Source organism: Protopterus annectens, chromosome 2.part0 (assembly GCF_019279795.1).
Source record: "Protopterus annectens isolate FY-2018-M chromosome 2.part0, PAN1.0, whole genome shotgun sequence".
Lineage (NCBI taxonomy): Eukaryota > Metazoa > Chordata > Ceratodontiformes > Protopteridae > Protopterus > Protopterus annectens.
Genome location: NC_056728.1, coordinates 577,488,116 through 577,512,115, shown reverse-complemented (window position 1 = coordinate 577,512,115; position 24,000 = coordinate 577,488,116). Strand labels below are relative to the sequence as shown.

The window sequence follows — 24,000 nt, the reverse complement described above, 5'->3', positions numbered from 1 at the left end:
CCCTGTTAAAATGTCAGGTTTTCGTGATATGAAAACATGAGACCACAATAAATCATTTCAAAACTTTTCCCACCTTTAATGTGACCTATAACCTGTACAATTCAAGTAAAAAACAAATCTGTTAGTGGCAAAATATAAAAAATAAAAAATGCACAATAAGCTGGTTGCATAAGTGTGCACACCCTTAAACTAATGCTTTGTTGAAGCACCTTTTGCTTTAATTACAGCATTCAGTCCTCTTGGGTACACACCTGCCATCAATTAGAGAGACTCTGATTAACCCCAAATAAAGTTCAGCTGTCCTAGTAGGATTTTCCTGACATTTACTCAGTTGCCTGTTACAGCAAAAGCCATAGTTCGCAGACAGCTTACAAAGCATCAAAGGGATCTCATTGTTGCAAGGTATCAGTCAGGAGAGGGGCACAAAAAATTTCCACAGCATTGGATATACCATGGAACACAGTGAAGACAGTCACCAATAAGGGGAGAAAATATAGGACAACAGTGCCATTGCAAAGAATGGGACAGCCTCCAAAACTGATGAAAAGACAAGACGAAAACTGGTCAGGAAGGCTGCCAAGAGACCTACAGCAACACTGAAGGAGCTGCTGGAATTTCTGGTAAGTACTGGTTGTGAACTACATGTGACAACAATCTCTCATATTCTCCATATGTCTGGCCTATTGGGTAGGGTTGCAAGATGGAAACCTTTTCTTACACAGAAAAAAATCCAGGCCGGGCTAAAATTTGCAAAACAATACATCAAGTCTCCCAAAAGCATGTGGGAAAATGTGTTATGGTCTGATGAGACCAACGTTGAACATCTTGGCCACAATTCCAAAAGGTACGTTTGGCGCAAAAACAACACTTTGTTTCACCAAAAGAAAACCAACCCCACGGTGAAGCATGGTCGTGGGCAGTATCATGCTTTGGGGTTGCTTTTCTTCAGCTGGAACTGGGGCTTTAGTCAAGGTGGAGGGAATTATGAACAGTTCCAAATCCCAGTCACTTTTGGCCAAAAACCTTCAGGCATCTGCTAGAAAGCTGAAGATGAAGAGGAATTTCACCTTTCAACATGACAATGACCCTAAGCATACATCCAAATCAACAAAAGAATGGCTTCACCAAAAGAAAATTAAAGTTTTGGAATGGCCCAGCCACAGCCCAGACCTAAATCCAATAGAAAATTTGTGGAGTGACCCACAAGAGATGCCCTTGTAATCTGACAGATTTGGAGCGCTTTTGGAAGGAAGAGTGGGCAAATATTCCCAAGTCAAGATGTGCCATGCTGATACACTCCTACCCAAGAAGGCTGAATGCTCTAATTAAATCAAAAGGTGCTTCAACTAAGTATTAAAGGATGTGCAGTTATGCAACCAGTTTACTGTATTTTTTTTATTTTTTATATTTTCCCCCTTACAGAGTTTGTTTTTCAATTGAATTGTACAGGTTAGAGTTCACATTATATGTGGGAAACATTTTGAAATGATTTATTGTGGTCTCATTTTTTTATATGACAAAAATCTGGCATTTTAACAAGGGTGTGTAACACTTTTTATATCCACGGCATAACTTCCTCACTCTCCACATCTACAACACCCTACCTTCATAAAATTAAACTCCACCCCCCCCAGCTACTCAACCTATCCCAGAGGCAAGATGAAACAACATCTCCCTCTCCTCCTACCTCACACTTTTTACCTCTCTCACTGCCCTGCTTCTTTATGGGGACAGCCATTCCAGCCTTTGACCTCATTTCCACTCGTCTTCCAACCCTTTTCCTACATTTTCCACCGCTCCTCATCCCATTATCCCCAAAACACCTAGCGCTGTACTCCATGAACATAAGGAGCATAGTTAACAAAAGTGAATTCCATGCCTGGTTATCCCATCACTCTCCCGACATCCTCTCTGTGAAACCTGGTTAAAATCCCATGTTCCCGACAGAGATTTCCTTCCCAAGGTTGCAACATTCTATGACTAGACAGAACTCAGAAATAAGGCAGTGGAGTTGCTATCATGTACTCCATCCACCTCACTGTTACCCCTCTAACTATACCCCCCCCCGACTCTCCAGCAGACCTACTAGTCACAAACTGTAAATTTAATGCTCATACCTCAATTAACATGGGGGCAATTTATATTCCCCCTAGTGACAATATTACAACACTAGAAAATATTCTCACCTAGCTCATATAACACCTACCAAATGAAACAATACTCATGGGTGATGTCAATATTTTGACTACCTCTCTCATTAGTTTCTCCCGCCTCCAAAATTAATCTACATGGCTTATCCCAACTAATAACTACCCCCACTTATACTACAAAATCAACCAATTATAACGGTCTCCTTGATTGGATAAGAGTCTCGCACACTTATAAATATTTCCCCGAAATCAGATTCTCTTAGTGACCACTGTCCTATCAAAGTCCTTAGGTTCACCCCACACTACAGCAGACCACATAAGTTTATAGCTTGTCGCAAATTAACAAACTCAGTTGTCAACTAGTCTTTCCTTAGGCAGCTACCCCTTAATGAAGCAGTAACCAAATTAAACTCCATATTCCTAAATTTACTAGACTCCCTGGCTCCTTTACGCACTGTTAGGGTTAAATCAATAACATCTCCCTGGCTAACGCACACCACCCACTCCCTAATTCTAAAGAGGGACAACGCTTGGAAGCTCTGGTCCAAAACCAAACTTTCCTCCCATCTCATACAGTACTAAGAACTTCGCAACCTCACCAAGAAATATGTTTAGAATGATAAGAGGAACTTACATAATAACCCTCGTACCACAAATATACATAATCCCAAGACTTACTGGCACACTATTAATCAAATTCTACACCCAGGCAACCCATCATCCCCTCCAAACATTTCCCTTTAACTCACCACTAGAAATTGCCACAAACTTCAACTCCTATTTCACTGAAACTATCAACAAATAAACTACCCAAACAATCCACAACACAAACAGTACCCTCCCCAACATCCCTCCATCTCCCACTAACCCCTCTCTGGCTTTTTCTCTCAAAACTGTTTTCACTAACTACATTAAATCCCTACTTCTAAAACTTAAACCATGCTCTCCCCCCTCCATGGGCAACCTTCCTCCACACTTTCTCCAAAAAACAACCACCTCTTTAGCCCTCCCCATCTCTATACACATTAACCGCTCTATTACTGAAGCCAAAGTACCAGCAATCTGGAAACAATTCTACACCTTACCCGTTCATAAAGGAGGTAGCTCCTCTGAACTTTCCAGTTTCATACCCATTACTATTCTAGCCACACTTTCTAAAATTCTGGAGAAATGTGCCTGCAAATCCTTCAATACCTTTCACAAGAGAACCTAATTACCCACACTCAACATGGCTATTGCCCTAAATATCACCTCCACTGCCCTAATTTCCTTCACTAGCCATATCACAAGCAAGAGATCAAAACAAACTTGCCTCGTCTGATTCTCGATCTCTCCAAGGCTCTCGACACTGTCTCCTACCCCCTCCTCTTACACAAATCTCAGAACTCAACCTGTTCACCTCCACAACCTCTTGGTTTTGCTAGTTACCCTAATGACAGATTCCAGTCTGTTAAATGGCTTTCTGCAATCTCTCCTGTACTACCAGTTAAGATGGGTGCCCCTCAAGAATCAATCTATTGCCCACTATTATTTAATATCTTCACCAACCAGCTGTATAAATCCTGCCCACACTTATCACTCGTTCAATACGCACATGATTCCACTATTACCATAGCAGATACCCTCACTGACCTAGAGTCAACTATCCAAGCATAGGTTCATAGGTTGATACTAGGCTATCTGCCCTAGGGCATTTACAAGCCTAGCCAGAGTGTGTTTGGCTTTCGCCACCCTTCTTAGATTAGTTGACTGTGCCTCTGTATAGTAGGTCACAGAAGATAGCCCATTTAAAGTTAGTTTACCGTTCCTCTGTCTAGCAGTGACACAGAAAATATCCGAGGGGTAAATTTACGATCTCCCATCCAAACGTCAAGATTCGTCTTGAAGAGGGTCATTGAGAGGTTCTGTCTGACATGGATTGGGATTTTGTTCCAGAGTGAGGGGAGCCTCTTGGGATATGAATCTGTCCCTCCAGCATGTTCTATTTATTTCTCTGCTGAGGTTTAAGTCACTGGAGCATGTAGTTCTGATGGATTTGGATTTCTTGAGGTGGAGCATGTCCATTAATTCTGGGTTGGACATGGCTTTATACGTCAGGCACAGATCGCCTCTGAGTAGGCGGTAAGCAACTGAGTAAAGCTGGAGTTTCTTTAGCTTAACTGCTTAGGGCATCTGTTTGAGTCCCTTGATCCTCTTGGTGAGGTACTTTTGGGGTCTTTCTAGTTGTAGCAGGTGTTGGGTAAGGTACATCCCAAATGGGGCACTGTATTCAATTATGGGCCTGATGAGTGATGAGTAGAGGGGCACAATGACCTCTCTTGATCTAGATGTGAACCCCTTCGTGATAAGGTGGGCTATATAGAATGTCTTTCTAACCACTTTGGCAATGTGATTGTCAAAGGAGAGATTGCAGTCAACTTGGGTCCCCAAATCCCCAATTACTTCTTCCGTACTTAATGGATTACCACCTATGTGGTAATTTGTGGGCACTTTGTTTTTCCCAAAGGGGATGACTATGCACTTTTTGGCATTTAGCTTTAGGCCATGGCTCTGACACCAGTTATCAGTCTCTGTGAGACCTTTTTGGAGGATGCTTGTGTCCTTCCTATCTATTGAGAACTGGCTCACCAAAACCAGCTAATACTAAATCCAAAAAAGATAAAACTCCTGCTATTTATCCCGAAAAATACGAGTAACCTTAAGTCTTCCTTCTCAATCACATCCCACAATAACACCCCTATCAATGTGGAATCACAGACCAAACTATTGGGGTCATCATTGAAGACCAACTGAAGTTTGGCCTGCACATTCTCAACAATATTAAGAAAACCTACCAAAAACTGGGACTCCTTTACAGAATAAGAAATTCTTATCCAATAAGGCCAAAATTGCACTATCCCATGCTTACCTTCTCCCCAGCCTACTCTATGGCTCACAAATCCTCTCCAACCTTCAAACCACCCTCCTATCAAAACTAGAATCCACCTACAACAAAGTGGCTAAAATTGCTGTAGACCACCCCTACTACTCACACCACTGCCTAGCTCTTAAAAAGTTAAACTGGCTATAGCTTCCTCACAACCTACTCCTCTCTCAGCTTTTCAAATGATACATTCTATACTGTATCTTCCCTCCTTCTGTCCCCAGCATTTCCACACTCATCTCCCCCTACCCACCACCATGATCTCTCTATAGTGCTGAACAAAACCTTCTCTTTATCTACAAGCCTAAAATTAAAATAGGTCAAAACCTGTACAGCCACTCCCTGGCCCAATCTTGGAAGAAACTTCCACTGGCCATTCAAAACATCAATTATCAACATCATTCAAACCCAGAGCTGTTGGGCATTCTCCACTTCCCTCCGAGCTACACACTCTAGGGACCTAAACCTTATCACCACAATAAACAGAACATGCTGGAGGGATAGATTCCTGTCCCAGAGACTTCCCATACTCTGGAACAAACTACCTATCTATATCAAACAAAGCTCCTTAGCACTCTTCAAGAAAAATCTTGATGACTGGATGGGAGCTAGGAAATTCACCTCGGGGATCACTTCTGTGGCTCTGCTCGACAGGGGCACAGGAAAATAATTTTCTTGGGTGGCGAAAGCCAGGGTACCGTTTGGCTAGGCTTATATAGGCCCTAGGGCCAATAGCCTAGTACCTATCTATGAACCTATGAATCTTTTTCTTCTACTATCTACTCCCCTTACTGTGCATCAGCCGTGACATAACTAGGTCTTGACTAAATTACTACTCTACTACCAAAGCAGCCATTAACTGAATTTGGACTTCACTCTCTATAATTATTGTACTGGAGAACATTTATAATGTCTATTGTAAATACTTTGAGATGTTACCATGTATTATATATGATTTTCTTTTATTATTTTTGAGTATTCAAGTTATTCTGTTCACACTGTACTTGTTTATACTTACTCACTGAAAAAGGTCTTCGGCTCAGTCAGACAAATAAATAACTGGTTCTAAGACTCCCTGGGACAGTATGTGTTGGACAGGTGAGAATAGGGAGTCTGGTCTCGTGGATAAGGGATTACCCCTGGCATCTGTAACCTTGATGAATGATCTTCAGAACCCATTTGTCTGAAACTATCCGTTTCCAAAGAGAAAGTAGAGATTCAGACTTTCTGGAAGGGAAAAGGGACTGCCAGGGTGGGGTGGGGGGAACCAGGGTCATTCTGACTTGTTAGACTGTCCTTGGGTTTGGAGGAGTTCCTGAATTCTTTTTGGAACTCTCTTACCATTTCTTCTTAATAATCTGTTTACCTGCATTTTGTTGAGACTTTTTATTCTGCTTTTTTGCCAAACGTGGATGGGAACGGGGTAGAGAATCCCTTAAAAAATTGAAAAATGAGAGCTGAAAAATCTTAGAGATTCCTTTTATTAACTTACTCCCCTCATCACACTTTTTGATCACCTCTGCAGCAGAGGGGCCAAAAAATAAATCTCTATCCAAAGGAGAATTTAACATCTCATTTATATAATCTGAGAGGTTCTGAGAAAGCAGTCAAGCAAACCTCCTCTACAGTACCAGTGGCTATATATCAACTGAATCACACACATACTGTAACAATGATTATTGACTTTTAGAATACAAGAAACTAAATTATTTAAAGCTGATTTTTCCTCAGCAGAAGTAACTGCAGACCAAATAGTCCTCATACTTTCACAATTAGTCAGAACAAACCTTAACATACGAGCATGACAATCCAAAATTCTGAAAATCAAAGTTGCAGAAAGCACACACTTTTTTCCCCATACCAAGTAATAATCTTTCCATCTTTATCAGAAAGAGTAGGATTGGAATTAAATGTTTAGCAGCAGTAGGGTTAAACAAAAGTTATGTTGTTTGTCTTTTCGGCTTTTTCCCGGTTAGGGGTCGCCACAGCGGAACTCCGGTCCACTAATGATTGGAAGTAGATTTTTATGGTGCCGAGTTGCCAGCCCGACACCCAACCTTCAGCGAAGGCGCGCCCATTCACGCATGTTTTTCGGAGGCCAGTTGTCCACGGGGAGGACATGCAGACTCCACACAGAAGGCACTCCAGCCGAGAATCGGACAGGAAAACCTCTTGCTGTGAGGCAACAATGCTACCGCTGTACCACCGCAGCTTTCACGTTAAACAAAAGTTATGTACTTACCATAAAGATAGATCCATTTTGTCTGATTTTCATCTGGTTCAACTATGGGTTGTCAGATCTTACTGGATCTGATCTCGGAACCAAATCCGAAGTTTTTCTGTTCCAGGCCTCTGACTTCTCCCCTACTGAAAATTCCCTGAACTCCACCTTATATCAGATCAAGTTTGCCCCCTGAAATACTAACTCCATAAGTAGATCACTTTCATTATATACTAGTGAAATAACTCCCATTCAAGACCAGCTCAGAATACGTAATACAAAATAAATGTCAAGGTTATAGCACACTGGCAGTAATGATTGCTCACACACCAGGAATGTCAAAGTCGACCCAGTCACTGGAGTCCTATTTGTGACAATTAGGCAGGGGGCTAGAGGGAGGGATGTTGAACCAAATGAAAATTAGGCAAAATAGATCCATTGTTATAGCAAGTACATAACTTTTATATCTAATGTGGTCTATTTTTTGTCCATTTCAACTATGGGACAGATTCCCACACACAGACCTATGTGATTTCAAGGAATGACATTTCTGAGGATGGTGGAAACAAAAGAAGAATGTGATCCAGATCATACATTTGTATCTCTTTATAAACTGAACGAACAAACTGCTGACCAAGCAGCTGCTGTACTCTACTGGGAAAGGCTGTTGAAGGTGGGCACTGCCCTTGTGAAATGTGCATTGGGTTTCAGATTGTAAAGACAAACCCTTTTTATTGTACACAATGGAAGCGTATTCAAATAAGCATAGGGACAAGGTAAATTTAACCACTGCTCCGAGTTAAAATCTAAGGTGTGATGAACATCCAGCATATGAAGCATGTATTCTCCTTTGTTTGAAAACCATGGAAAAAAAGACTGGCAGATTTATTAACTGATTTAAATTAACTTTGGATGCCACCTTAGGAAGGAAGGATGCATTAGTTCTTGAGGAAACCCTGTCCTTATGAAAAAAATAAATAACACGGTTTGCAGAAAAGTGCCTGCATCTCAGAAATTCATTTGGCTGAAATGACTGCCACCAGAAAAGTTGTTTTCCAAGAGAGAAGTTTTAAAACTACTGATGCTTCTGGCTCAAAAGGTGGCCAAGTCAATGCTTGCAACATGACTGTAATATCCTAAGTGGGAAAGGGTCTCTAATAGAGGGGGCTAAAGAAGAAATGTTTCCTTTAGGAAAACTTTTAAGAATTCTCAAAGAAGCTATAGAGCTGCCATACATGGAAGCTAGAGATGGCTGTCATTTCTACTTTGACAGCTGTAACTGGACCTATTGTGAAAAAGTTCTGATAAAATTCTAGAATGAAAGAACAGGAGCTGAACATGGATCTAAACCCTTGGAAGCAGTCCAAATGGAAAAACTCTTCCATCTGCTGCTGTGTAGTTTCACTGTGGTACATTTTTGGGATGCTGACAAGATCTTAACAACCAATGAAGAAAGCCTGGCATCTCTGGCTAGTGTTAGAAATGGGAGGAACCAAGAGGTCAACTTCATGGCTTTCTGGTCTGGAGGGGGTAGCCGTCTGGGTGTGTTAATAGATTTGGAAAGTGATCTAGCTTCAGTGGAGGATGCACTAGAAGAGGCCACATGAAGGGAAACCATGTTTGACAAGGCCAGAAAGGGGCAATGAGAACACTTCGGCCTTGCATGTTCTTGCTTTCTGTATGAACGTTTCATTAAAGGTAATGGGGGAAAAGTACAGAAGAGACCTGGGGACCAACTGTGGACAAGAGCATCCCTCAGGGACTACCCTTGCGGAGGGATCAGGGCAAAGTACCTACTTGCACTTGTTTTTAGAAAAGACACAAACAGGCTGTAGCAAGGCTGGCCCTGGTGACTGAAGATCAAAGTTGTCACTGTTGACTGACAGACCACTCTTGAAGCATCAAGATAGATCTGTTCAACTTGTCCATCAGAAGAATGGATGACCCTGTGATATGCACTGCGATCAGAAAGCAGTGTGAAGACATTGCCCATTGCCAGACTCTCATGGCTTTAAATCATAGGGGATAGGAGTGGGTCCCTTCCTGTTTGTTGATATACCAGACTACTGACATATTGTCAGTCTGCACATGGATCGCACCTCTGCAGAAACTATCCTGAAAAGCCTGGACTGCTAGTAGGACCACTCATCTTCACAACATAGAGGTCAAAGTGGACATCTGTAGGTGACCAAATGCCTTGATCTATCTTGCCCCCCTCAGAAGGAAAGCCTCCGCCATCACTACTGCCAGAAGGGAGTGCATTATGAATGGATACCTGTCTACTACAGAAGACAATGTTATCCACGAGGATATGTGTTGTCTGCAAATCAGAGTAAGTCTTACCTCAGCATGAAGTCGATGAAACCTTTGGGACCAATCTACCACTAAAGTCCACTGAAGAACCCTTATGTAAAATCTGGCAAGTGGGACCATAAGGATCATGAAAACACAAAGCAAGAGCAGGTAAAAATAAAATATGAAGTCTTTAAAAGTCACTTTTTTCCTCTACAGAAAACAGCAAAAAGTGTTTTAAAATGCTTTGCCAGCCCAAAGTAGTAAAATAAACACAATTTCTCCACAAAGAAAAAAAGTTATTTAAATACTTTAAACAACTTTTAAACGGAAAGGAAAAAATAGCACTCCCATTTAAAAGTACAATACAGTCTCGTAACAATCAGTTAAAACACAAACTCCTAGCTTTAAACTATCCTTCCTGAACAGGAAAATGCTATCAAACAAACTATCTTTTTTTATATTGCTAGTTTTTCCCCCTTAAGAAGGAACTTAATTGTCCAGGAAAAGAAGAGCATAAACAGACCATCGATGTTCAACAGTCGGCTTGTGCTGTCGATCCTTGAAACCTCTTCAGAGGCAGGACAGCTATAAAGGGCTTGGTACCCAAAACTATCTTTTTACTCAGCTAAGCTCTAGCTGACTAATACTTTTGGCATGTGGATGGTGCCCTTAAGCCTTGGAAGCTGAACGGTTGTTATACCCTTGCAAGATATAATTTGTACAGCTTAGGCGACTGCAGCAGTGATCAATATGAAGAACATCTTGGTAATCTAAAAACTGCCCTCTACAGACAGGTTCTGAAGGGGGAGGAGCATTGTTCCAAATTCTACCTTCATATAAGTGCTCCTCTTCCTCATACGCAGACAGTTAAGAGGCACCTGGTGAGGAAAGATGTCACCTACCAATATCCAGGGAAGTGCATCCTGAGGTGGTACAGAGGCTGAAGATGACTGCACAGCTGTACTGTAAACCCCAGGGGTGGCCTTCTGTACCCACAAGGTCATCTCTCAGAAATCAGAGCACCATCACATCTAAATTTACCAGGAGGACTACAGACCTAATGAGTAGAGGAATCAAGACAGTCCTCTTTGGCCCTCCCTGAAAAGTCTGCATGCATTCAAGGGGACATGTAGTAAGTCGAATCCCTGAGCCAAAGTTCTATAAGAAGTTCTTGTTGTCAGACTAGAAACTCACTTCACACGACTAGTCCAGTTATTATGAACGATTAAAAAAAAATTAAATCACGAGTGAAAAAGCAAAGACTGTTCTCTGTTGCATACCGCTTTCTCAGAGGCGATCTCTGTCTAACGTACAGAGTCATGTCCAACCCAGAATTGTTGAACATGCTCCATCTTAGCAAAACCAAATCTACTCGAGCTACACGCTCTAGGGATAGAAACCTCAACACAACAATGAATAGAACATGCTGGAGGGATAGATTCCCTTTGCAGATACTTCCCTTACTATGGAACAGAGTCCCAATCTACATAAGACAGAGCCCCTCACTATCACTCTTCAAGAGGAACCTTGATGAGTGGATGGGTAACAGAAAGTTCACACCGAGGATCACACCAACAGCACTACTAGATAGGAGCCAAGGGTACTAGCTGCTAGTACAAGGGTCTAGGGAACTACTAAAGGGGCGGTGAATACCGCACAACGTGGCTGGGCTAATAATTGCCTTCGGGCAGATAGCCCAGTACCAACCTATGAAGCTTTAAATGCTCAAACATGGAGTACAGTACAACACTGTTGGAGTCACCCCCAAAAAAGGTGGAAAACCTGAAGGCACAGCAAACTATCACATAAATTAAATGTCTCACTAGCCCTGGGAGAGAGCAAAGGACACAGCGGTAGAAACCAGTAGGGCTTTGAAAGAAGAGGCCTGGGCCACTGACTGGTCTTCTGATCTGTTTTATCTCCCTGGACACTCAGTCTTCCTTGGTACAGTCTGATGGACCATCAGTTCAGTCTCCAGGCTGGCTACCATGCTGTTACCCTGTCTTAAGTCATGCAGACCCTAATTATTATTTTTCTGCTTCTCCTCCTGCTAATTAGAGGAATGCTACCACTTGTGGCACACTTCCACACTATGCTCCTGGCCTATGCAATAAAGGCATAACTGCTGTGGCCCCCAATTAGTGATCTAATAACAGCAAGGCTACATCAAAGCTTCCTACAATGAAGGTATTTAACTTTTCCAATGAACATTGATCAAAATCTGAACTTGGCAAGCAGTAGGGAAGACCAAAGAAGTAAAGCATCTAAGCAGATTGTCCTTTGTTGAACTTAATGTGTGCCAGAATCGTGTGTACAGACTGAAATCTTAAAAAGTAACACTGCAGAGGGATCTTTGATGTTACAGCATTAAAACTCTGCCTAAACAAATGATAACGTATTGCAAATTTCCATAAAAGTATTCTAAACAACTGATTCCCTTTATCTGCATTCTGCAGTAAAGAGAACATCTGACCATTTGCGAAAAGCCTTGCATCAGACTAAAAAGGATCTCGCCTCACATAACTAAAAAAAAAAAAGCAACAAGCTAAAGATTTACACGTTACACCCAAAACACTACATACAATTCCCAGACACTTCCATTTTTCATCTTTGCAATTCTAAGCAAGTTAAAAAGTTTATCAGTTTCAGTAACTATTAACATGCAGGCCAAATAATTGATATGCACAGTGTAGCTTTCTCTTTAGCAGTTTTGTTTCATATCAGATACAATCTTGACTACCTTGACAATTTTAAACACTTTATATCATATAGTTTGTTTTCTAATGATTCAATTTACTGATTGCTCTTTTACTCAGCTCATTTTCGTACATACCTTGTAAAAATTCACATATGATTTGCGAATATTGATCCATTGCTTGGCAAACAGTGGATACTTGATTCGACTTATCCGACACTGAACATTCAAGAACTTGCTCATATCCCATGATCTTAAAAAATACATAAATAAAAAGCTTACATTAACAGGGCAAAAATATAATGACCACTACAAATGGTCTAACAGAATTAGTCATACAAGTCTGAATTAGTTTGCGTGGAAGAAAGATGAAAAATAAAGGGGGCAACTGGACAAGAACTTTCAAAACAAATTAAGAAAGGATGCAAGGTTTCGGAGGCTGAATTCCCCTTCAAAAAAAGCATGAGAACAGGACCAAAGCATGAAACTATCCACCTTTCAAGCCTGACCTATCTTAAGGAAGTCATGGAATCAGTTTTGGAACATCTTGAAGACTATGGCTCAGAGAACGGTGACTAACAAAGGTCATTAAAACACGAGTTCTTTAACAGGGTACATAATATTACCAGAAATGTGCAGAGGACAGTCTCCTTAGGAATTAAAGGGTATACGAGTCCACAAACCATTGGTTTCTTTTCAATGCCCACCATCAATTTTCAACCCTTATGGCTAAGCTGGCTCATCTGTGGATGAATCTGTAGATATACCCATCCAGTCATCAAGGCCGGATATGAAGAATGTAAAGGTGGCACTCTGCTTGATATCTGTGGGTAATTTCTTCCAGAGATGGGGTAAATGCTGAGTAATAAATGTGTCCATTTAGGCAGTCTTTTTTTACATGTTGTTAGAGCCTCAAGTCTTCAGTTCTAGTACTTGTGGAGATGTTCTTGCAGTGATACAAGAGACCAAAGAGAGCTGGGTTCCTAATGGCACAGAAACCTGATATAAACCTTCACACGCAAGAGTTTATAAGAAACATCAGCAAATCTCAGCTCAAACTGTACTCTGTTGCACAAATTATCAGCTGGAAGTATATCAAATCTCATGTCTCTGTGAATAGATTACTGTAATTAAATACTTTTAAAAAAACATTTAAAACCATGGAGCAAATAAACTGCCTTCACTTAATGCAATATCAAGTACGCTACATGCGAATAAGTTTTTAAAAAGCAAACTTGTTAAACAGGATACAGTATTCAGCCAAACACAAATTACATACTTAAAAGAGAACTTTATGTTAATTAAAATAAATAGTGCTTAACTCAACTCACATCAGTTATCTAAATATAAAAATCTTATTTAGTCCTGGATACAAGCAATGATTTTTAAATACAATATCCAAAATTTTTCCAAAATTACCTTCATCTAATTAAAGTGAAATTAAGTTAGTTATTGCTGCTACTAATAGTATACTTTAAGTGCATTCATCAAAAAATATTTTACAGATGTGCAAGTCACTTCACAAAACTGATTAACTTCAAGCAAGCCACAGGATTCACTCTCACCACAAGGACTAATTTGCTAACACAGGTCTGGCAAATAGCATGACTATGAGAATCTTGGATTCAGAGACAAAGCAAAGTTGCACAGAGGAACACCACATTAGTAGTTAATTACCTTGTCTTTCAATCAAACACTGTACTATCAGACCTGAATGCCCTAGTGCTCTCCCTTTCAGGTTATGGATCTCGATAACACAGGCACCTCCTAACACATGTACACATACATCCACACTCCCTCCCAACCCATACACACACACAAATGCACGCACACACACACACACCCGCAGACATCCAAGCAATCAATCTGACTCTGTCATTGTCCATGTTGGAGTGAATGACTTGAGACGTACCTCCCTGGACTACATGAAAAGAGACATGGAAGAGCTCTCGGATCATGTGGCCCAGGCAGGTATGACCCTAGCCCTGAGTAGCATCCTGCCTTCGCCCAGAATGATACCACAATATAAGGATAAAATGATTGACTTCAACAATTGGCTAAGCTTATTATGTCATTCAAAGGGGGATCCAGTTATCTGTCTGCCTGGGACGACATGATTGACAGAACACGATGTTTTGCCAGAGATGGTCTGCACCTGTCGCCCCTGGGATTCAGGTTACTGGCTAAGACTCTTGCCACCCCTATAGTGCCTTTTTTAGGCAAACTTCAAAGGACAAAACCACCACCGTAACAGGTACAAGCATGCAAAATCTGAAGGTAATGCTACACAATGCTAAAAGTCTAAACCTCAAAATGCACTCTCTCGAGGCACTCCTAAAAATGGAGAACATCGATATCTGTGCAGTAACTGAGACCTGGTTCAAGGCTCCAGAGAGCACCCATGCAATACCAGGCTACAACTCTTACCACACTTTTCGGCCACCAAACCAGGACCGAAACACTAAAGGTGGAGGAGTGTCAATATTCACCAAGGATATTCACACCACCAGGCTAGTTGGCCAACACAATGTGTCTGAAATTCTCCAAGTGCAACTAACACTAGGTAAGACTGCAATCCAAATTGTAGCTTGCTACAGATCCCCCACCATACCCCAAGATTCTCACTACACCTTTCTAAACATAGTGGAAAATATTAAGATAGAACCAAACACCCTAATACTGGGTGATTTTAACTACCCTGCCATTAACTGGGAAAACTACTCATGTCCCAACACCTTTAAGCTAACGGTTCTTGGAATTCATAAATTCCAACGCCCTGGATCAACTAATCCATAGTCCTACCAGGGGCTCCAATATCCTAGACCTGGTCATTACCAACATGGGAAATCAATGTCCATACCTATGGTCACCCCCTCGTTAGTCAGGTCTGACCATAAGCTAATCACCCTTAACATCCACATCCCTCCCCACCCCCAGTAAAGAAACCACCATAAAAACTTCTCCAAAGCCAACTTCATGCTACTCAAGTCAGAAGTGACAAACTTCATGACACCCATGCAGACGGGAACTGAAAGTTCAACAGCTGAATCCTACACTAAGGCACTGTACGAGCACATCCACTCATGCATGAATCGTGCCATCCCAAATAGAACCAAAATGCTCTCATCCAAAAAAAGGAAGTCAATCTGGTGGTCCCCTGCCATAAACAAACTTTACAACAAAAGGAAGAAACTTTTGCAGAAAAGAGGAAAATCCCAGGATGCAAAAAACTCCCTTACTAGCCTCAGTAAGAAACTGAGATGCCTCAAAATCTTCCAAAGCTAGTTACGAAAATAAAATTGCCAAAGATTCCAAAGACAACCACAAAGCATTCTATAACTATGTCAAGAATCTAAATGGCAATGCTCAGATCTGCTCTGAGCTAAAACAGAATGGCATTAAATATACTGATCCGAAGGATATTGCCAATATCCTGGCAGATCGATTCAGTGCCAACTTCACCCCCCTCTCACCCCTAAATGGCCCATCTCAATACCGGAAGATTGCCAAATTCCAGTAATAACGGCCACACAGGTACAAAACGCACTCTCTAAAGCCAAGAATACAGCATCCATGGGACCAGATGACATCCCGGCTGTGTACTACATGAACTACAATATGAACTGGCACCTCACCTAAGTGTCATGTTTAATCATAGCCTCACCTCAGGTTTCGTGCCCACTGAGTGGCGCAGAGCTACAGTTATCCCAATCCACAAGAAGGGATCCACCTTGGATCCCGGAAACTACCGTCCCATCAGTCTGACAAGCCTTATCTACAAGGCCATGGAGCGTATTATCATGGAACTTATAAACAAAGACATTGGCAACCTTCAAACACTGGACCCCACCCAGTTTGGGTTTGTGAAGGGCCGATCTTGTCTCCTAAACCTGATTGACTTCTTTGAATCAGTCTCCAGAGCCATGGACAAGGGTAAGGTGGTCCACACAGCCTATCTAGACCTTGCCAAGGCCTTTGACACCATCCCCCACTCTGGAATCATAGATAAACTTACTAAGTTGGGCATTAATCCCTATGTCACCCAATGGGTTGCTAAATGGCTTACTGATAGAACCCACACTGTAAAAGTAGCCGACTCCAAATCCAGCTCCAGACAACTGACAAGTGGAGTACCTCAGCGTTCAGTCCTGGGGCCGCTCTTGTTTGGCATCTACGTCTCTGAAGTACAGGTCAACACTAAGGGACTCTGGCTAACAAAGTTTGCAGATGACTGCAAACTGGGAGCCATTATTGAATCCCCAAATGATGTGGATACTCTACAAAAGGGCCTTACAGAAACAGATGCTTGGTGCCAGAGCCATGGGCTCAAGCTCAATGCCAAGAAATGTATGGTTATCCCCTTTGGGAAAAAACATGTATCCATGAATTACCATATAGGTGGCAGTACACTAAACACAGAAAGTGTGATAAGAGACTTAGGGACACAGGTGGACAGTGGTCTCACCTTCGATAACCACATCGCCACAACAGTCAGGAAATCCTTCTATGTGGCACACTTCATCACGAAGGGCTTTTCATCCAGAAAAAAGGAGATCATTGTCCCACTGTACTCATCCCTCATTAGACCCATTATAGAATACAACGCCCCATTTGGTATGTACCTCTCAAGACATCTGCAACAACTGGAAAGGCCTCAGAAATACCTCACTAAAAGAATCACAGGCCTAAAGCAGATGCCCCACGCTGACCGCCTTAAAAACTCCAGCTATACTCTGTCATATCGTCTACTCAGAGGCGATCTCTGCTTAACATACAAGGCCATGTCAAACCCAGAGCTGTTGGACATGCTACACTTAAAGAAATCCCAATCCCTCAGAGCTACACGCTCCAGGGATCTAAACCTTGTCATCACAATAAACAAAACATGCTGGAGGGATAGGTTCCTGACCCAGAGACTCCCCAGACTCTGGAATAGATTGCCCATACATGTCAAGCAGAGTGCCTCTTTGGACCTCTTCAAGAGGAACCTTGACGATTGGATGGGAGAAAGGAAATTCACCCCAGGGATCACGTCAGTCGCCCTGCTAGACAGGGGTCCAGGAAAGTAAATAATGTGGGAAGAAATAGCCAGGGAATTGTTATGGCTAGGCTTGTATAGGCCCTAGGGCTGATAGCCTAGTACCAACCTATGAACCTATGAGCATGCACCCACAGATATACTCTCACATACACCCACCCATGCAGCTGCTTTCATGGCCCTACAGGCACACCCACGCATCCACCTACAAACACACGCAGACATATATACAGGGATAGCTCCACAACACCTACCTGTGGTTATGGTATAAGTTGAGACCATTTTATGGGGTGAATGAGTAGTTAAAAAAAAAGTTTTTTTTCTCAAGGAAAAAATATAAGGTAGAGTGACTCAAAGTGCTACTGTGATGTCAGTACCATCTCTGGGGTCAAAGTGCTACTGTGATGCCAGTACCATCTCTGGGGACAATACATAGGTAATTTGCATTGCCTGCTCCATGGACTGTCACATTTGTAAGCAGCTTCACCAGTGAGACTGCTTTCAGTGCTACAATAAATGCTTTAATAAATCAGCAGCAGCATATCAGTCTCAGAATCACCCAGGCTTACCAAGATGTCCAAGATGTGGACATCTTCAGAGTATGAGTTAGTGCAGGATACAGACAAACCAGCAGGATTTTTATCAGACTTAGAAAAAAAAGAACAAACAATGGCTTGATGTCAGGAAGGTGAGAATAATGCTTGGGAGATGTTTATTAATTTTAGAGAGAAAAAAATAAATCTGGACAAGCAGACTTGTCTGGTCTGAGATTTTTAAAGCAATTTTGTTTTGATCAAATCACTTTTAGGTAACATTATTGCTGAAAATGACAGTTGTTTGGACCATTTTCATTAATTTCATCATTAAAAGAAAAAAATAAATAACTGCAGCAAGTGGGTGCATTATTGGCCATGTGTATACAAAGTCCATGCAAGTGATAGTTGTCGCAAAAGGACCAGGATCCCGGCTTCCTTTACTAGACTCAGATTTCCCATTCAGGTAATTTTACTTGCATGACAGTGGGATGTCAGCTATACACAAAGGCAGTAACAGTGCACACTTCCTAGAGAACAGTTGAATCACGGTCAATTTATTTAGTAGGGTGGGCAGGCTGTAACACAAACTGAAAATGCATCATTGTAGCCATTTCTTATTCATCCACTTTTTGGCAATAACACATTGTGGGTGACTGTGGTATCTGCTTGGGGAGCACACTATGGATGAAATCAAATGGAAGTTAAGTAATCAGAATGAAACTGTTGTGGATTGGTGGGGGTCAAATATACCTGTCTAAGTGCAACAAAAAAGAAGTTATGTACTCACCATAACGTTCCATCTGAGTAGTTATACTTCATTTTCTGCAACCTGTGGGTATTCGGATCCATATAGGATCTGAGCCAGCAACTTTTTCAAGCATCTGCTCCAAGCTCCTCCCCTTACCCATAATCCCTCACATAGCCTACCTTCCCTCAGATCGAGTTTGCCACTATCCAAACTATCAGCAACTCAATAACATCACTAACCTAGAACAGGTTCGGGGAAGGAGGGCAGGACGGTTGCAGAAAATGAAGTATAACTACTCAGTTGGAACGTTATGGTGAGTTCATAACTTCTTTATCTGAAGTTGTTAACTTCATTTATCTGCAACCTGTGGGACAGAGTCCCCAGCTACCAAAACTCCTGGGAGGCCCTCATGGAAGGATATTCCTGAGCACCGCAGAGCCAAAGAATGCTCTCCCTCTGGAGATCAAATCCAGCTTTTAATGAGAAATGAATGTATGTGACCTTGTGCAGGTTGCTGCCGCAGAGATATCATCCAGTGAAACCCTAGACCAAAAAGCAGCAGAAGTTGTCACAGATCTGGTAAAATGAGTTTCAACAGGACCAGGCAGGGACAGAACTTTGTCCTTATAGATTTGCAGTATACATTGTGTAATCCATCTAGCTAAGGAGACCTTGGCTATGGCTTTGCCAAGAAAGGGTCTAGAAAAGGACACGGATAACTGGTCAGACTTACAAAAGGGTTTAGTTCTGTGTAAACAGAAATAAAGCGGTCTATGAACATCTAGCAAATGCAGTTTATATTCACCTTTGTTCTGAAAATTTGGAAAGAAAACAGGCAGGTTAATCGTCTGATTAATGTTTGATTCAGAAGCAATTTTCGGTAAGAAGGAAGGGTTCATGCAGAGTGAGACCCTGTCTTTATGAAAGATCAAGTAAGGGGGCACGGCAGACAAAGCTTGAATCTCAAAAACTCTCCTAGATGAAGTAATAGCCACTAGGAAAGCTGTCTTCCAAAATAAGAACTTCAAATCTACTGACGCTGCTGGTTCAAAGGAAAGAGCAACTGATACCTGCAGAACTAGGGTAAGATCCCAAGGAGGGACTGAGTCCTTGACCGGAGGGCGTAAAAGAAAGGTGCCTTTCAGAAAAGCTTTACACGGTCTCAAAGAGGCCAGAACATTCATGTTTTCACCGACATGAAAATTAGAGATGGCCGCCAGTTGCACTTTATAAATGTGGAGGAACTAGCTCCTTCTTGGAAAAAATTGGCCAAAATCTCCAACACTACAGGAACCAGGGCTGTAAAGGGATCTAGATTCCTCTGAGAAGCCAAAACAGAGAAATGTTTCCATTTGCTGCGGTAAATCTTCCTAGTGGAAGCCTTGTGGGATGCCACCAGAATAGTCTTTACTGAATATGACAGACCGGAAGTCCTGGCAATCAGGGGAACTGGAGCAATCAAGTGTCAGCTTGAGGCTGTCCATGTCGGGCAGACAGGTGCCCAATGGATGAGAGATGAGATCTAGGCAAGGATCCAGAATCCAAGGAGGAGTTAGAGCATGAGACCAGAGGAAGGGGAACCACACCTGATGAGGCCAGAACAGGGCAATGAGTGTCACTTTGCACCCCAGTCGGCAAGCTTTCTGAAGAAACTTCAGAATGAGAGGTAACTGGGGGTAAGCATACAGTAACCCGGGAGGCCAAGCATGGACTAGAGCGTCTCTGGGGGAGTCCCCTGATGAGGGGATCAGAGCGAAGAACTCACTGCACTTTGCATTGGAAGGAGATGCGGAGAGATCGCAGCAAGGCTGACCCCACGCAAGGAAGATCTCCGCCGCTATCGATTGTTTCAGAGACCACTCATATGGCATTAGAATAGCCCATCTCAATCTGTCCGCTAAAATGTTAGAGCGTCCCGGGATAAGCGTTGCAATTGGAAACAGACTGGTGGAGATCGCCCACTCCCACACTCTCATAGCCTCGTGACAGAGAGGGTAAGATCTGGTTCCCTCCTGTTTGTTGATATACCAGACAACAGACATGTTGTCTGACTGAACTGCAATCGTCCCCGGGGGAAGAACAACGTGAAAGGCTTGCAACACTAAAAGCACTGCCCTCATCTCCAGAACACCGATATGCAATCTGGTCTCGGTCTGGGACCACGTGCCTTGGACCGTCCTTCCCTAGTAGTGTACCCCCACCCAAGCTGGGAGGCATCAGTAGTCAGTGTGGCTTGGGCTGTGGGTGCTATGAAGGGTTGCCCTGCCAAGATTTCCAGCGATTGGAGCCACCACAGAAGAGACGCCTTGCAGGCTTTGCTGATTCGAATTGGATAGTCCATGGGGAGGTCTAGCCAAGATCACTGTACTGCAAAGGTCCACTGAAGCACCTGCATGTGAAGGCTCGCACAGGGAAGGATCGAGATTGCTGCGGCCATGGAGCCTAGGGCTTGGAGACCATCGCCCGCCATTGGCAGCCTGGGACCCAGGATCGCTGATACATGGGCCCGTAGGCTCTGGACCCTGTCCTGAGTTAGAAAGACTTTCAATTGGAGGGTGTCTAGCCATGCCCCTATAAATTCCAAGATCTGTACGGGGTTCAAGAGGGACTTGGAGCCATTGATGGTAATCCCTAGGTTGACTGCAAGATGCAGGAAGGAGTCTCTACCTATGCAAAGAAGATGCTTGATGGCAGCAGCGAGGAACCAATCGTCTAGGTAAGGAAACACTTGAATTCCCTGAAGCCTCAGGTGAGCCGCTACGACTGCCATAATCTTGGTAAACACCCTGGGGGCTGTGGTGAGACCGAGGGGTGGGGCTCTGAAATGGAAATGATTGGCTCCCAGCCGGAAGCGAAGGAATCTCCAGGAGCTTCTGCGAATTTTGATATGGTAGTAAGCGTCCTGGAGGTCTATCGAGCACATCCAGTCGCATTCTCGGAGATACGGTAGAATGGACTGCAGGGTGACCATCCAGAATTTCTGCTGGTTTACAGCCAGGTTCAGGATTGACAGGTCCAATATGGGCCCGAGGTCCCCCGTCTTTTTTGGCACTAAAAAGAACCTGGAGTAAGTGTCTAACCCAGACTAATCTGGGGGGACCGGTTCGATGGGCTCGTTTATAAAGCAGCTTTAAAATCTCTTGCGCTCCTGTCTCCCTTTGAGTGGGTGGAACATCCGGGAGGCGCTGTGGTTGGACAGGAGGGGTAATGAACACGATGGAGTAGCCTCTGGATATTATTTGAAGCACCCAACGGTCCACAGTAATGGACTCCCAAGCCGTTAGGTGCAATGATAATCTTCCCCCGACTTGTCTCCAGAGTAGGACAGTCGGGCAACCCCCTCAGGGCTGCTGCGTGGGTCTATCCAGGAAGGTCTCCCGAGACACAAAATTCCTAGGGCCCCCTCTGCCTCTGGGGTGGCGCCTGTCTTATCCCCTTCTGCCTCTAGGGGATGAGTTGTCCTGAGAGTCCCGGGAAAACTGTGATTTTCAGAACCACATCTTCTTTTGCCCTCTCTGATTCCTAGAAAAGGATCTTTGAGGGCTAGAGAAGCAGACTCTGACAGCAGACAGAGTCTTCCCGTCCTTTTCATTCTGGACTAGAGTGTCACGTACTGTCTTCCCGATCAGGGAAGAACCATCGAAGGGAGCATTTGTGAACGATGTCTTGAAAGGATGCACAAATTGATGCAGTCTGAGCCAAGCGTGTCGCCTCATAGCTACGCCAGTCCCAACCACCCTAGCCTCTCCTTCCGTGGCAGGGGAAAGAAGATGCATGGACGTGTTCGAAACTGATTTGAGAGTCGACATTTTCGCAGAGAATAATCGCTTTTCCTCCTGCAACAAAGACTCTGGGGGCGACACAACAAACTCTGTGACTAGATCTTGCTGAAGTCGTATGACGTGTGCCAAATCGCTCGAATGGAAAATGTCGCTGAAGAAAATACACACTTCCCAAACTGATCCACCGCCCTAGACTCCTTGTCCGGAGGGTGGAACGAGGAACTTTCCTGTGTCAGTTCCCTCTTGGTGGCAGCTGCAACCACCATAGCATCAACCGGGGATCACTTGTACCAGGCCTGTCTGTCTGTCTGAGGGAGGAGAGAGGATCCTGTCCAGGAGTTTTGGTATCAGCTCTATGGTGTCAGGCTCCTTCCATGCCCATGTGGTAATAAGATCCTCTAAGGGATACACAGGAGGGGACACCCAGGATGTAGATGTGCCCATGCCAAAGGCCTCCAGGAACACTGACTCATCCATAGAGGGTTTTGGGGCTGACCAACCTCCCCTCTGGCGGAGGATCTCCATGATGTCTCCAAAGGAGACATCCTTGGGAGGTGACCAGGGGGAACCCTCTCCTTCATAAAAGTCAGTATCTTCTGTCAGGGACTCGGGAGAGTCCAGGTGCCTTCTTTTACACGTGTCCTTACAGGGACCCTCTTCAGTGGTACTCTCTGAAGAGGGCTTGTGAGTCATGGGTGGGTCCACTATGGGATCCACCTGGGGGTCCTCTAGCACAGGCTGTCCCTGGGACAAGCTGAAGGAAGTCGTAACCAAATCCACAGGAGCCAGGGTGGAGTCCAAGGAAATAGGCTGGGGTCTCGATCCTTGGGAGAGAACCCTCTCCACCACGTCGAACGCCAATGGAGCACGCACCTCCTTAGCAACCAACAAGGAGGAAGCTCTATTCGGCTCTGCCGCGAGGAAGCTCTACTTGGCTCTGCCGTGAGGATCGGGGCTGAGGCAGAAGTAGCAGAGGTTCCAAAGGAATGGCTTGGATCCGACAATGTCAGAGCCGAAGACACCTCCATCCCCTCAGAACCAACTCCTCATCCTCAGCCCAGAGAGTTGCTCAGATCCGAACAGGTCTGATCCGAGGAACTCAAGGTAATTGCCAGAGTAGAGGTTGGAGGAACAGTCCGCGCTGAATCCCCAGCTCAGAGGATCCTTGGATACATAAACCCAGAAACTGCAGGCTGGATCAGGGAAGGAGAAATTGGATGAAAGAAGGGCATGGAGGTCCCCCCCTCCGGAGGGAGAGGGGCCTGGCAAGACTCCTATTTGGATTTGGGTCCGAATGAACCTCCTCATCATCCTGTCCGTATCCAACTCCAACAGACTTCGAGTCGAGCGTGAGGAGGCGACCAACTCGGATCTGGCTGGTCGGTGTAACGACCTCGATGAAGGCCTCGGGTCCAAGGGCTCCGTCGGCTCCAGGGAGAACCTCGGGGAGTGGAGCCGAGGAGATGTAGTCCTAGTCACTTTGGAAGGCAGGCTAGGGAAAGGCTCCTGTTGTGGAGACAGCTTGCACGGTCTAACCCCTCTCTTCTCTTTGTCATCCTTTTCCTTTCCTTTAGTCCCCCCTTCAACAGGCCTAGTGGGAGGTTGAGTCCCA

General features: G+C 43.7%; 1 protein-coding gene across 1 annotated transcript in view; it reads right to left on the bottom strand.

The window, feature by feature from the left end:
• ERI1 (exoribonuclease 1) overlaps window positions 1-24,000 on the bottom strand; it is a 179,252-nt gene that overhangs the window by 30,107 nt on the left and 125,145 nt on the right. Inside the window, exon 6 of the mRNA XM_044060940.1 lies at window positions 12,423-12,537. Coding sequence (XP_043916875.1) covers window positions 12,423-12,537 — 115 coding nt within the window. The remainder of the gene's footprint in view (window positions 1-12,422; window positions 12,538-24,000) is intronic.